This window comes from Rosa chinensis, chromosome 2 (genome assembly GCF_002994745.2).
Source record: "Rosa chinensis cultivar Old Blush chromosome 2, RchiOBHm-V2, whole genome shotgun sequence".
In the NCBI taxonomy this organism is placed as follows: domain Eukaryota; kingdom Viridiplantae; phylum Streptophyta; class Magnoliopsida; order Rosales; family Rosaceae; genus Rosa; species Rosa chinensis.
This window is the reverse complement of record NC_037089.1, coordinates 5,788,478-5,804,100: the sequence shown is the minus strand read 5'-3', so window position 1 is coordinate 5,804,100 and position 15,623 is coordinate 5,788,478. Positions and strand designations below refer to the sequence as shown.

The 15,623-nt window shown below is 40.2% G+C and overlaps 1 protein-coding gene across 1 annotated transcript; it reads left to right on the top strand.

Annotated features, from left to right (window-relative positions):
- The first annotated feature begins 130 nt into the window (after positions 1-130).
- Positions 131-3,249, top strand: LOC112189285 (glutathione hydrolase 3). Its single transcript, XM_024328589.2, has 7 exons — positions 131-382; positions 721-1,058; positions 1,204-1,722; positions 1,824-2,059; positions 2,168-2,432; positions 2,520-2,657; positions 2,755-3,249. The coding sequence occupies exons 1-7, from the start codon at positions 274-276 to the stop codon at positions 3,025-3,027; spliced, it is 1,878 nt and encodes a 625-aa protein (XP_024184357.1). The 5' UTR covers positions 131-273; the 3' UTR covers positions 3,028-3,249.
- The last annotated feature ends 12,374 nt before the right edge of the window (positions 3,250-15,623 follow it).

Below are 15,623 nucleotides of genomic sequence, written 5' to 3'. Positions count from 1 at the left end.
CCAGGTAGAGACGGAATCTTCCCAATATATGGTTAATGTTTCTCATTTGGCAGGAAGAATCTGATGACACACATAAGAAATTAAGAAGAAGCCAATCGAAAACAGAACTTTGTATTGGGTTCGAAAAACCGACCACATTAAAATGGTGACAGTGATATATTACCAATAGTATTAATAATAATGTTTTCCATAATTCCTGCCACTTCTCCCATTTCCCCAAACTACATTTTGTCTCTTCTCTGTTTCTGAGCAGAGAGAGAGAGAGAGGGAGATATGGGTCAGCAGAGCTTGGCAACTCCACTTGTGTCTGATAACAACAACAAGAGCTGGAACAGGAATGCTAGAGCGCTGTGGATTCTGCTTGCTTTTACAGCAATCATTTGTAAATTTTGTTTCTTTAATTTCCCTCTCAATTTTTCACCTTTCTGATTTTGGTTGTGTGTTTGGGTTGATCCTTGTAATGGGTTTGCGTGATCAATTGAGATTCAATTTGACTGCAATTGTATGGAAACTGTGAGAACCCAGTTTTCTTTTTTACTGTTCTTGTTCTCAAGTGTTTTGACTTTCCTCAGTGTGGTCTATGTGTGCATGTTGGCGTTAGAATCTTTAAAAATGAATTGGCTTGTGTGTTGGGTTTTTGGATTGGTTTGATTTTGTGTATGAAATGGTAGTGAAGTTTTGATCTTGACTGCCCTTATTGGGTTTTGTTCATGTTTGTAGTTGTGGGGCTTATTTTTGGTGGCAACGGCAACACAAATGGCTGGGTAGTACTGAGAGAATCAGATAAGGGGATTGGAGCAAATGAATCTGACATTGTTGAGTCAGAGCACGGTGTTGTTGCTGCTGATGATGCCAGGTGTTCCAAAATCGGTGCATCGATTCTTAGGCAGGGTGGGCATGCTGTTGATGCTTCAGTGGCAACAGCATTGTGCCTTGGCGTTGTTAATCCGATGTCAAGTGGAATAGGAGGTGGGGGGTTTATGGTTGTCAGATCTTCAGCAACCTCGAAAACCCAAGCTTTCGATATGAGGGAAACTGCTCCTTCAGCTGCTTCACAGGTTCAAAAACCCTCTTCTTCTTTTTTTTTTTTCAGCTAACATACTCAGTTGATCGGAAATGATTTGTCAGTTGGTCATTATACTAGAATTGTAGCATAAGATGATGATTTTCGCAGTTAATGGAACTGTATTTGTGGATAAACAGAATATGTATGAAAGCAATGCTGAAGCCAAGTTATATGGTGCATTGTCAATGGGGGTTCCTGGTGAGATTGCTGGTCTACATGAAGCATGGTTACAACATGGGCGAATGGCGTGGAGGACTTTATTTCAGCCTGCAATAAAGCTCGCTAAAGAGGGATTTGAAGTTGCTCCTTGTCTTGGAGGACATATACGTTCATGTGAAGAAATGATTATAAAAGACCCTGGCTTAAGGCAAGTGTTTGCCCCAAACGGGAAGGTGTTAAAAGCAGGTGATAAGTGTTATAATGTGGAACTTGGCAATAGCTTAGAGGCAATTGCAGAACTGGGGCCACAAGCCTTCTACAACGGTAGTCTTGGTGAAAAAATTGTAAAAGATGTGAGAGAGGCTGGTGGGATTTTGACAATGGAGGATTTGAGGAATTACAAAGTGAATGTTACGGATGCCATGACTGCAAATGTGTTGGGATATACTATATCAGGAATGCCACCTCCTTCAGCTGGAACTTTGGGGCTTTCTATGGTGGGTGCTATCTTTTCCTATTTCCTTGTTTACCATTCTGTTCTGTAGCTTTATTGATGTCACCTTGACCATGTGAACTGTTTACACTTTGGTAAAAACAGATTCTGAACATCTTCAACAGCTACGGAAATTCAGATGCAGCAAACGGAGATCTTGGTCTGCATCGTCTGATTGAAGCATTGAAACACATGTTTGCAATCCGAATGAACTTGGGTGATCCTGCTTTTGTAGATACCCATGAATATGCATCTGACATGCTTTCTCCATCCTTTGCTAAGGAAATTCAGCAGAAGATATTTGACAACACAACTTTCCCACCAGAGTACTATTCATACAGGCATGATCACCCAACATTTTATAGTCTAAATTAGAGCTTCCTTTCTCGACATAAATTTTTGACCTCTAAGTCATTATTCTAAAAGCTATTCAGCTCATAACTTAACAGGTGGAGTCAGCTCAGAGATCACGGAACAAGTCATTTCTGCATAGTAGATGCAGATAGAAATGCGGTATCAATGACAACCACTGTAAACTATCCTTTTGGAGGTGGAGTACTCTCTCCTTCTACTGGAATTGTGCTCAACAATGAGATGGGTGACTTCTCAATTCCCACTGACATATCGCCAGACCATCTCCCTCCTGCTCCGTCAAATTTCATTGAACCAATCAAAAGACCTTTATCTTCCATGACTCCTATAATAGTCACAAAGGTATAAATAAATACTGCTTATGTACTGGAGGTGTTATCGAGAAAAGCTTAGTGCCAATTTGACAAGCAACATTGTTGGTCGTTGCAGGATAATCAATTGGTTGGTGCGCTTGGAGGTAGTGGTGGTTTGAACATTATCCCAGCTGTAACTCAAGTGTTTATCAATTATTTCATATTGGGGATGGAACCTTTAGCCGCAGTTCAAAGTCCAAGGGTCTACCACAGGGTAATTGTTTAACTTGTTTTAATTCTTTGTCATGATACACATTAAGGACTCTCACATCTATATTTGTTTGCTGATTCTTTTCTCTTCGATAATGCAGCTAATACCAAACATAGTGTCCTATGAAAACTGGACTGTAATCGATGGAGATCATATCGAGCTTTCAGACGAAAGAAAGCTCTTCTTGCAGGAGCGGGGTCATGAATTGCAGGCTAAAGCCGGGGGAGCCATCACTCAGCTCATTGTTCAAAGACTTGGAAACCCTATTCAGATGGGCAGGAAATGTGGTAGAAGTTCAAATGAAAACGTTTTCCATGGTATACTCACAGCTGTAAGTGACCCCAGAAAAGATGGAAGGCCTGCAGCTGTATGATAATTTTGCAAATTGTTTATAGATTAAAATTTATGTTGTTGAGGGATAGGTCTTGGTTAGAATCGGGTGTTGCTAGTGTAAATATCAATTGGGAAATCTGAATATGTTCAGGGGACTTTGGGTATGTTTACCAAGACTTATTTCATTAACTCTTTAGCAGGCATGATCTTTCTTACATGGTTTGTAGTCGGGTCAATGAGGTGTGTGGCACTCTTTTTCCCTTACTAATGTCAATTAAGAAATGGTAAAACAGTAGTTGATTCAATATGAGAATTTCTTGATCAATTAATATATAGGGCATATATATCGATCTGATTGCTTTTTAACTTAGGTTTGAATCTAGCTAGTTGGAAAAGAGAAAAAAAAGGGAAAGTAATTCGATCATCTTAATATACATATAGCTTCAACCAACACATTCAACATGCAAATATATATGAGAAAGAAAATAAAGAATATTACTAAAACAATTTGCTAGGTTTTTCTATTTTCACATCGACGATACAATGACGACAAAGCGGACACGAATCTTCTTTCACCTTATCAATGCAGTCACGGTGGTACGTGTGCTTACATTTCTTAAGCATCGCGCACTCTTCGTCTTCCTCAAACTCTCCCAAGCAAATAACACAATCTCCGCTGTGAAATCCAACAGCTTCCACATCCTTTCGGTGATGAAAAATTTCATAAGATTCAACCCTTTGGGCCTTCTGCTGCACTGTTTGTGGTGATTGTGGTGGAGTTGTTGGTGGCGTGCCGGTTTCAATATCATGGATTTCTTCATCAACTCCAAGACACATCTTCATCTTCTTGTAGATGTAGGTAACGGCTCGACATGGAATACAGAGAAGGACTGCGACCACCACTACAAAAACCAGATAGGGGGGAAACGGATGCATGACACTAACACTGTGATGTACAATTTAATCAAGATTTTAAGCTCGAGATGGAATAGAGAGAATGACTGAGTTGCTAATAAATATAGTTTCTAAATATTGCATAGTTAGGGTTTAGGAATCCACGTCCTCATGGGATTTGGATTCTGACATATGCTAATTTTAAGTGAGTCAATATAAGTTTTCAAAGGTTAACAAAAACATACTTCTGTTGCTAAAAGGATATAGGGAACTTGGTACTGCATAAATATTTTAAAAAAAATAAATAAATAAAAAAACCACAAACATCTGGGAATATTAGTACCGACATGTTTAAAAGATTTGTGAATGGAAATTAATATAGCTACAGTGAAAAGCATAGAAAATTGACCGATATATAAGTATATCTTTAACATAAAACGATACATTGATCTGAATGCTAGTGTACCATGAAGATAAGAAAACAATACATCGATCTGAATGCTAGAGTACCATGAAGAAAGAAAACAATACAAAACATGCATGCTAGCTAGAGTACGTTGTCTATTTTTCGATGCATGTCTTTGGTACTCTTTTTCCTTTGGTCGTCGTATGCCGCTGAATAATGTTAATCAAGAAATGGTAAAACACTAGTGGATCCAATATGAGAATTAATTAATCAATTAATATATAAGGCAAAATGGCGTAGATCGAGATCGATCTGATTGCTGCTTAACATCGGTTGGAATCAAGTTGGAAAGGAGGAAAAAAGGAAGTAGTTGATCATCTTGATATACATATAACTTCTATCAACACATTCAACATGCAAATACAGAAGGAAAGTAATAAAGAATATTACAAAAAAATTAGCTAGGGTTTTTCTATTTTCACATCGATACTATGACAACAAACCGGACACGAGTCTTCACCTTATCAATGCAGTCACGGTGGTACGTGTGCTTACATTTCTCAAGCATAGCGCATTCGTCATCTTCGTCAAACTCTCCCAAACAAATAACACACTGTCTGCTGTGAAATCCAACTGCTTCCACATCCTTTCGGTGATGAAAAATTTCATAAGATTCAATCCTTTCGGCCTTCTGCTGCTTCTGTTGCTGCACTGCTGGTGGTGGTTGTGGTGAAGTTGTTGTTGGTAGTGTGCCGGTTTCAATATCATGGATTTCTTCATCAACTCCAAGACACGTCTTCATCTTCTTGAAACAATATGAGACGGCTTTACAAAAGAAGAATGGAGGATAGTAAAATGGAGCCATAATAATGGAACAGGTGCAGACAAAGGCTCCGGGAAAGCATATGATGCAAGAAGGTAACAACGCGACCGTCACTGCAAAAACCAGATAAGAGGAAAAACGGATGAATGACACTAACACTTTGACGTACAACTTAATCAAGATTAGGTAATTCTTTCAGCTCGAGATGGAATAGAGAGATGATTAAAATCTTGCTACCTATATACGTAGCAAATGACGAGTTTCTTATGGGATTTGGATTCTGATATATGCTCATTTTAAGCAAGTCAATATAATTTTCAAAGGTTAACAAAAATATGATTCTGTTGCTAAAAAGATATGGGGAACTTGGTACCACATAAATATTTCAAAAATAAAAAAATTGAACCGAAAACATCTGGAAATATTAGAACCGACTTATATTTAAAAGATTGGTGAAGGGAAATTAAATAGCGGCGGTGAGATGCATAGAAAATTAATCGATATTTAAATATCCTTTAGCACCATAAAGATAGAAAACCATCGATCTGAATGGCACAACATGCATGTATTAGTTCCCTAGCTAGAATACGCGTGCGCGTTGTCTATTTTTCGATGCATGTCTGATGTAGGACGAGATTTTAGCCAACGTCAATAAACAATCTCGAAAAGAAAGAAGCGTCTGCACATTAAGAAGAATGATTTGAATATTGAAAATTGGTATTCAAATAGGCTTCTTAATGATGGAATTAATCATAAATTACTCTTTTGGATATATCGGGATTCTCGAGCGAAATCTTGGTTGAGATTCCAAATATATGTTTGCGTAATATTCTTTAATATCTAGGATTTTATTTCCGATTTTTATTTAATTAGGTTTCTGTTGTAGAGAAACTGAATTGGAGAGAAATTTTCTGTGTGTTCTCATTGATAATAGGGGCCTCTTTATATAGAGGATTACAATGCATAGAATCTCAATCATACAAGGAAAGTAATTCTACATTGATTAGGATTCTAGATCCTTCTAATTAAATCCTATTACCACTAGGTCAAGTAACCTAGAGTTTGGGCTAAACACAAATTAGGTTTTCCTTCAACACTCCCCCTTGTGTTGCCCAAACGCGGTGCTTCTCTCGTTGCCTCGTTAAAAACCTTGCCGAGTAACAAAAACCCAGTGGGACAAAAATAACCTCGGTCGAAGGGGAAAAAGAGCACAACACACCCTTCACGATTCGAGACAAACATGTAGACATCTCCCCCTGATGTATGCACCTCCCCCTGATGACTACGATCATGGGAGTTCAGATAATTTCCGCAAGCCAATTCTTGCCACATGTTTCTCGAACGTGGTATTGGGCAATGACTTAGTAAACAAGTCTGCCTCACTATCCTCAGATCGAACCTAGTTCACTTTGATCTCGAGGAGTGTCTGTTGTTGCTGATTATGCTTGGTGTTATCGCTTTTGATGTAGCCTTGCCTCATTTGTTCAAAACAAGTAGCATTATCTAAATGCTCGTAGGCTCATCTGTGGTAGACTTCAAACCACAATTGTTCGAACATGCGTAATTATGGATCCAATCCATATACATTCACGAACCACTTCGTGAAGAGCAATGATCTCTGCATTGTTCGAAGATATAGCGACTACGGTCTGTTTTGTAGACCTCCAAGATATCACGGTCTTTTCCCATGGTGAACACTTAACCGGATTGGGAATGACCATTGTGTGGGACAAACAGATACCCAACATCAGCAAAACCTTCCAAAACACATGTCGTTTTGGGATGGGGATAATGGACGCAAGCCAGGGTTGGCGGCGTACCTGGTGTGCGATGGGTCCGAATCCATCATCTCTTCATAGGGATAGAACAAGCCCATATCAATCGTACATCTCAAATATCGAAAGATATCTTTTACGCCAATCCAATGGCGTCGCATTGGCGCAGAGCTATATCTAGCTAACAAGTTCACAACATATGAGATGTCCGGTCTTGTGCATTGAGATAAGTACAATAATGCGCCTATTGTACTAAGTAAGGCACTTCTGCCTCTAGCACATCTTCGTCATCATCCTTCCAACGAAGAGGGTCCTTTTCAGGATCAAGACTACGGACGATCATGGGGGTGCTTGAAGGCTTGACCTTGTCAAAATGCCTAAGCATCTATCGACACGATGCTCAAGTTCCAAACCGAGACATAATCGTGTTCTCCCAAAATCCTTCATCTCAAACTCAGATTTCAAGTGTTCAGCGGTTTCCCTTAACTCTTTAAGGGCTTCTAATGAAGATCATGTCCAACATGAACCGCGATGGAATCCGAAACTTGTTATAGAAATGCGTGGGCATATCCCTTCCCAATCAAGTAGTCACTTTAGTGAGCGTTTCAACCTCTTTGTAAACGCGCTCCATGGTCTAGAGCCACTTGACTTGGGTAAATGAAGTTCACCATGAACCTTCATGTATATTCCGTATCTAGATCCCTATAGAGATACGTAGTGACCATATTTGTAAGCTGCATGTTCAGTTATTCGGAAACTATCAAACTGACAGGGTAGTGGAGTGCAATGACATCCATTACGAGAGAATATGTCTCATCGTAGTCGATTCCAGGGCGTTTTGTGAGAAGCCTTGCGCCATAAGGCGAGATTACCATCTCTTTTTCTCATCACGCTTTCTAACGAAGACCCATTAGTCAACAGGTTTTTATATTAGGAGGTGTTGGCATCTCTAGCTCGAAAACCTTCCTCTTCGTTAGAGAATCCATCTTAACCTGGATCGCATCTTTCCATTTAGGCCAAAAACTCTCTACGTTGGCATTCATTCATCAACGGAGCGTGGTTCGATATCATCTAACTCAAAAACTCATGCGCAACAAAATACGCAACTACATCATCAATTCTGATGGAGTTTCTATCCCACGTCTCATGTACACTAGTGTAAGTTTCATAGAGCTCTATATTCTCAGGAATAGGGTTTGACGTTGAGGCGTCCCCCAACGATAACCATAACCCGGAAGATTCTCATGAGACGGATTTTGAGTGTCAATGATCGAGGATTGGTTTGTGCCAATGTATCCTTCGAACCTACGGGCCTCCCACGCATCCTAGCTGGGGCCATGGCCTGTAACGCCAGAGTGCCACTACCTTTGGCGTTGGCGCCATGCCTACCTCCGTGTAGGGTGGCGCTACGTCCTCTCGTAGGGACGTCCTTCCTTGCAGGCATGTTTGCAGCATATTTGTGTGATCTCGTCACTTTAATAGGGATCAAGATGAGACATAGTGGGGACAGACTACGACAATTCCTGTCGTTCCTGTTGAACATTCGTGTTCTTATCTCCCCCTAACGACGGGAAGACTGTCTCATCAAAGTGACATCCGCAAATCTAGCGGTAAAGAGATCGCCTAACAAGGGCATTTAAGTGGCGGACGATTGTTGGAAGCTCAAATCCAACGTAGTTGCCCATTCGTCTGTAAGGACCCATCATAGAGCGCTGTGGCGGCGCAATTGGCACATAAATGGCTCACTCAAATATGCGTAAGTACAAAATACGTGTACCCAGTCACTAGCTGTAACGCAGAGGTACATTGAGTGGCGGTAGGTCGTAGACGAATTAGCATAGCTGCATGCGATATTGCATCATCTCAAGCGGATGTAAGAAGATTGGTGCGCATTACCAATGTTCGGACTACCATCGTAGTCGTTTCTGCGAGACCAATTGGGTGTGTATATGGGAATGTGATGTCCAACATCAAACCCATTGCAATATCCATCGAAAGTCTTCGATGTAAACTCACTAGCATAGTCAAATCCAATTGACTGAATAGGATGATTCGGGGAGTGAGCCCGTTGTCACATGATATGTGCTAGGAGTGTAGCATAAGTAGCATTTATAGGTGGACAATGGCACAACACGTGACCGGCGTGTTTGCGTGTCAACCAACATCATGAAATATTTAAGCGTCCGCAAGTTGGTTGAATCAATCCACAAAATCCCTACGGATTCTTTGTAAGAACAGAATGAGTAATGTCATATCCTTTGCATAGGACGGTCTCAGTCCTAATTTCCCTAAGGAACGGGCTTAGTAAAACGAGCGAGAGGCTTTAGAAGCAACCAATGAGAATTTTGGTTAGGCCTGAGCGTCTGAAACGCTATTTTGAAGCAAGTTGGTGATTGCAGCATCACCTAGGGCGCCATCACCATGATGGATGCCATCCATGGAGTCATGGATAGGGACTACGCCAGCCCTAGGCTGGTGGTGGACTGAGGCGGTGCCCTAGGCAACAGCGTTGGTCACACTTAGTCTAGGAATCAACTTTTGATTCATGCTTCATTTCGCTCGAAAGAAATGATGTCCATGTGAAGTCTTTTTGTAGACGGATCATCATATCAGGACTAGGATGATCTATCCTGTCGTGACAAAGCCAATATGTGTCTAAATCCAAGAGATCTTCTCTCAAAACTTTATTGGATTTAATAGCTCGAATAGTGACATAGAATCCACTAGAGAGACACATAAACTTCACTAAGATGCGTCTTTGTTCGCAATCATTAGAGGTAATGCAAAGGAACTCATTTCCGTTCTCTACATGCATTTTCGCATGGAATTCGTTGGCTATTCATAGGGTACGATTTGCCCTAAGAGCGTAGAGAGTTTCTGTGACAACTGTAATCAAGGGCCATTTGGCAAGTGGAACTTGGGCTATTCCATGTCCTTGAATTAATACCGACGGTATAGCCATCGTAGTCACAAAGTCATATGCTCAGAATCAAAATTGAGTCATAATGAAAAGAACTCGAAATTTTATTCATAAGCCAACGAAATACATCATTGTTTCTATGATCAAAGAAAATCTAATCCAATAAAAAGGAATATGGCAATCGCCTACATCTCTTGGAAATAAAAAGACTTAATCAAAATCGCCAATTTCTGGGTCTTGATCCTTGTAGTCTTCCACCTTTAGATCTAGATCACCATCTTGATCATCTTGTGCCATGTAATTTGCTTCCCTTGCTTCACGATACGTCTTGTATGCGTTTGCAACATTCTGGGGTGCGGTACATGTTTTGGCCCACTGTTCAGTTGATCCACATCGAAAACAAACATCATTATGGTCAGGCTCCCTTGATCGAGGCGCCATTGGGGCGCGGTTTGGACGACCTATCCTCTTGGTGGCGTTACCACCATGGTCGGAGGCTCCGCCTCTCTCTCTCTTCACACGTTGACCTCCACGGTTCCGTGCACGCCTCTCTTGGCGATTTCCTTCCTCTTTAGGGCGAACATATGGACCAGAACGTCCAGAATTGTCCCTATCTTTAGGGTTTCGCTCCTTGCGTCCTCCATTGGGGGCGCGACTATAGTTAGACTCCGGAATAGGCTTAGTTCCCACGGGTCTAGCATTATAGTTCTTCACAAGGATATTATCGTGCTTTTCAGCTACGTTCATAGCGCCAATGAGCTCATGAAACCTTGTGATACGTCCTGCATTTACATCAATCCGATAATTCTTTGAAATCATCAGTGCAGAGACGGGGAAGGTAGAGAGAGTCTTCTCGATCAACATCGTATCAGTTATGGCTTGGCCACAATACTCCATCAGAGACTTGATACGAAGAGCTTCCGAGTTATAATCAAGCACAGACTTGAAATCACAAAAGCGGAGGCTATGCCATCGCACTTCTAAATCAGGAAGCAGGGAGTCACGAACGTTGCCAAATCGCTGCTCTAGTTCTACCCATAGCTTTCTTGGGTCTTCCTCATTGAGGTATTCATTTTGGAGCGCGTCATTCATGTGCCTTGTCATGAGAATTATGGCCTTAGCTTGTTTTGCTTCAAAAGCAGTAGCTTGCTCGATTGAGAGCACGTTCTGACCAGGCTCTTGGATGGTTTCCAGAATTCCATCAGCCTTAAGATGTTGGCGCACATCTCGGACCCACCTATGGTATCCTGCGCCAGTTGTCTCGAGTGGGACAAAGCTCAACTTGTTCAGGTAACTCATCCTGAAAAACAACACAAGATTAGGGTTAGTTTCGGAGCGAAAAAGGCTACCACGAAAAACTATTAAATTTCTGAGCGTAGTCGCTTCTAAGAAATTAGGAATTTTCTGAGCGTAGTCGCTTCCAAGAAAATCCAATTCCAAGAGGGTTTTGGATTAGATCGAAACGACGATGTACATGGTCAATCGTTTTCTTCTCAACAAACTCTAAGTTTGGAGGACTCTACAAGCTCTAAGCTTGGAGTAAGCACGAACCCCCACAGTTCGGCTATTGGTCTCCCCTATGTAGAGAAAGGGGGGTAGAAGAAGGGATGTTGGAAGTCCCCGAGAAAAGAAGAAGAAATTGGAAGAAAAACTTCAAAAACGGGAACTTTTAGAAAAGTTTACCTTAAAAGATGGCCGGGGAAAAATGTCACCGAAAAGTACTGTAGCAGCTGGAACTGTAGCAAGCACTGTACCTGCCGGAAGTTACTGTAGCTGACCGAAAAGTTGTCCAGAAAAGTCGCCGGAAGTCGACCGGAAAGAGGTCGGGAAAGTTGCCGGGTACTGTAGCACGTTACTGTAGCTGACCGAAAAATTGTCCAGAAAAGTCGCCGGAAGTCGGCCGGAGAGCAGTCGGAAAAGTCGCCGGAAGTACTGTAGCAGCAGGGGGGGGGGGGGGGTACTGTAGCAGCCGGAAGTACTGTAGCTGCGGAAGTTTCTGGGATTTGAAGGCTGCGATTATAGGATTTCAGGGTTAGGGCTCGTGCTGATAACGTGTTGTAGAGAAACTGAATTGGAGAGAAATTTTCTGTGTGTTCTCATTGATAATAGGGGCCTCTTTATATAGAGGATTACAATGCATAGAATCTCAATCATACAAGGAAAGTAATTCTACATTGATTAGGATTCTAGATCCTTCTAATTAAATCCTATTACCACTAGGTCAAGTAACCTAGAGTTTGGGCTAAACACAAATTAGGTTTTCCTTCAACAGTTTCTTAGTTTTAGTCTATAATAAATTGTTCTTTTTGTTTTATAGTTGTATTAGGTTTATTCTATGTGCCCTCTATAAGGCACATTTTCGATTGTAATTTTCATTGAAGTTATCAATAAAAACTCAAATATTAGAGAAGTTTCTTTATCTTTCTTACGGCTGTGCCCGTAATTGCTAGTGGATTCTAGCTAGCTCATCTCATATGGCTTTCGACGCTTGACGGAGCCCCTTACTATCGTGTTCACGCTTCCCGCATCAATGTTTTGATGCTACGACAAATCGGACATGAATTTTCTTTCACCTTATCGATGCATTCACGGTGAAACGTGTGCTTGCAGTTATGAAGCATCGCACACTTATATTATCTCAGGTTTTCTTATCATAAATCAAGGCTTGAGGGCAGCCACACCATCTCCATTTAAAATAATAATAATAATAAATAAATAAATAAATAAAAATAAAGCATCCCCACTAGAGGTGGCAAACGGGCCGGCCCAGCTCAGCTCGGCCCATTTTAAGCGGGCCTAGTCATGCTTCGTGCCGTGCTTGGGCCGGCCCATTTATTATAGTACCGGGCTCGTGTCTGCCTATTTACTTAAACATTAAGCCCGGCCCGGCCCATGGCCCAAGCCCATATAGTGTCGGGCCGTGCTCGTGCCGGGTCAATAACGGGCCGTGCTCGTGCCTACCCACTATAAAGCACGATTTTAAAATCTTAATTTCAACAAATAAAAATTAATTTTATTTAACTATTTAGAAAATTAAAATAAATTATTTTCTTAATCTTAGCTTTTTAGATTAGATTTCTAATAATTTTTTATATTCCACTATAAGAAAAAAAAAAAACTCAAAATATATTGTTTTTAGTATATTATTGTGAGATTAATCTTTATTAATATAATGAAGATTTAGTATCTATTATTCGTTCCTTCATTTTATAGTTGTATTATTATGAGATAAGTCTTTAGTAATAAACATATATTTAATATTTAGAAAAAATACTTATGTCAAAATAAGGATATAATGTTTTGTTTCATTATTTTGACAATATAAAAGAAAGCATTGGTGGAATAGTCATGAGATTTTAAATTAAAAGGTCTCATATTCAAATCTCAACATTGTAGTTTTTTAATATTTTTAAAAACAAAATGAAATTTTTTGTTTGTAACGGGCCGGCCCACAATATGTCGTGCTCGGGCCGGGCCAATGGGCCAATATTCTTAGGCCCAGCCCGACCCGTTATTCTAACGTGCTCGGGTCGTGCCGGGCCACTAACGGGCTTGGGCCGTGCCGGGCCAGTGCTGTGCTCGTGCTTAGTGGCCCGTTTGCCACCTCTAATCCCCACACTTGTCTTTTTCCTCAACTCTGCCAAGTAAACAACAGTCTTCGTTAATTTTCTCGTCCCTTCGATAACTAAAAATCTCATAACATTCTGCCCTTCCCTTATGCATTCCATGATTTTGTGGTGGCAGTGGAATCGTCGTGCGTAGGTTGCCGGGTTCCAGAACATCAAACTGATTTGCTTGGTGACAAGCCATCATCTTCTTGAAACAAGATTCGACGGCTTTACAATATTGAAAGGGAAAACCCACATTTATGAAGATGAGAAACAATGCTACAAAGCTCCCTACTATTGGTAAATTCGCGAGTTTGATAACACACCACTAGCTATGACATGCAACTTACAATAGGGAGAATCTTATAAAAAAAAAAACTTACAATAGGGAGAACCGGAGAAAGACTGATCGAGCTACTAGCTAGATGGTGGTATATATATATTATGATTAACTGATGTTAATACGAGATTGAATCGTGATTCCTGAATAATAAGGAAATCAAAGAAAGAGAAGGAAAGTGGGTCTAATTATCAAAATACTCCTCTTTCCCCCAGAAATTAACTAAAAAGAAAAAAAGGGAAGTTCTAATTGATGAATATTTCGTGCTCCAGTCTCCTGAAGTCCTGATCGACTATAGACCTATCATTCTTCCATAAACTTCAGAGAATCACTTCATGCATCTGCAACAGTATGGCTCCTGCTTAACTTTACGAGCTGAATCCATTCTTCTTCTATACTTGTATCTTTGATACTTTGACGACAAAGAGGACACGAATTTTCTTTACCTTATCAATGCATACACGGTCATAAGTGTGCTTACAGTTACTAAGCATTGCGCACTCATCTTCTTCCTTAAACTCTACCAAGCAAATGACGCACTCTCCATCGTGGAACCCAATTTTCTCATTCCTTCGATAGCTAAAAATTTTGTAACCTCCTACTCATCCCTGTGAGTCTACTTCTGGTGCAATAAAAATAGAAGCAGTCACCTGCTCTTCGAGACTGGTTATAGGTCGTGCTTTTGGTTGTGGTGATGGTGAAATTGTTGCTGGTAGGCTGGCGGATTCAAGATGACAAGATCATCGGTTTGATTTGGTCGTATGCAGGCCTTCATCTTCTTAGAACAATGTGTGAACAGATTCATGACACACCACTAGCTATGGTCGACGTACAGGTTTGAGAGGAAGAAAGAAACAGCAAGGAATTAGCTATATGGCTGTATTAGGTATTGATGTGTATATTTATAGATCGAATCATAATTCCTGAGTAGACAAGGTAATATATCAAAGAGAGGAAAATGGATAGCGGGTTCTTTATTAGAAACTCCTGACAATCCCTGGCTAGTTAGGACTTAGGAATCCTTATGGAATTTGATATCCGATGCCCACTGTTGAAAAGTCAACAATCCTTGCAGGGTAAGAGATATATGAACGTTGGCTAGAAGAACCAACGAAGCCCGCCAACGAAATCTAAATCGGAGGTAGATTAGCAGCGATCTGAAAAATAAAGTCTAGGCAGAGCTCCCGGGAAGAGAGCGTCTGAGCGTGCGTTGTTTTTGTTTTTGATACCTTATGTTACAGGGTATCATCTTAACGTTGTCATTGTGAGGACATTATTTTTTTAACATATTACTTAGGTTTTAATTAGTTGTTGTTAATTTATTATTATCAACTTTAAAAAGAAAAATAGAAGTTAAGACTAAAAACTAAATACAATTCATACGCGACCATAGCTTTCTAAAAAAAAAAAAAAGAATCTCTAAGACAATGAAATCTATCAAGATATGTGGATTATACATAATTAACGATTTTTTGACCAAAATTACATATTTTTATTTTATTTTTATTAAAATTTCTGAACCTAAAATCATAATTTTTAAGCAATATTTGATCGGAAAGTAATTCATCATCTTGATATACATATAACTTCAATCAACTCATTCAACATGAAAATATGAGAAAGAAAATAAAGAATTTTAATTACAAAACTTATCTAGGGTTTTTCTATTTTCACATCGATACTATGACGACAAAGCGGACACGAATCTTCTTTCACCTTATCAATGCAGTCACGGTGGTACGTGTGCTTACATTTCTTAAGCATCGCGCACTCGTCGTCTTCTTCAAACTCTCCCAGACAAATAACACACTCTCCGCTGTGAAATCCAACAGCTTCCACATCCTTTCGGTAACAAAAAATTTCATAAGAT

Coding starts and splice junctions, on each gene's coding strand:
- LOC112189285 (XM_024328589.2), top strand. CDS start 274: ATGGGTCAGCAGAGCTTGGCAACTCCACTTGTGTCTGATAACAACAAC. Junction 2,433..2,519: donor CTCCTATAATAGTCACAAAG/GTATAAATAAAT, acceptor TGGTCGTTGCAG/GATAATCAATTGGTTGGTGC. Junction 2,658..2,754: donor GTCCAAGGGTCTACCACAGG/GTAATTGTTTAA, acceptor TCGATAATGCAG/CTAATACCAAACATAGTGTC.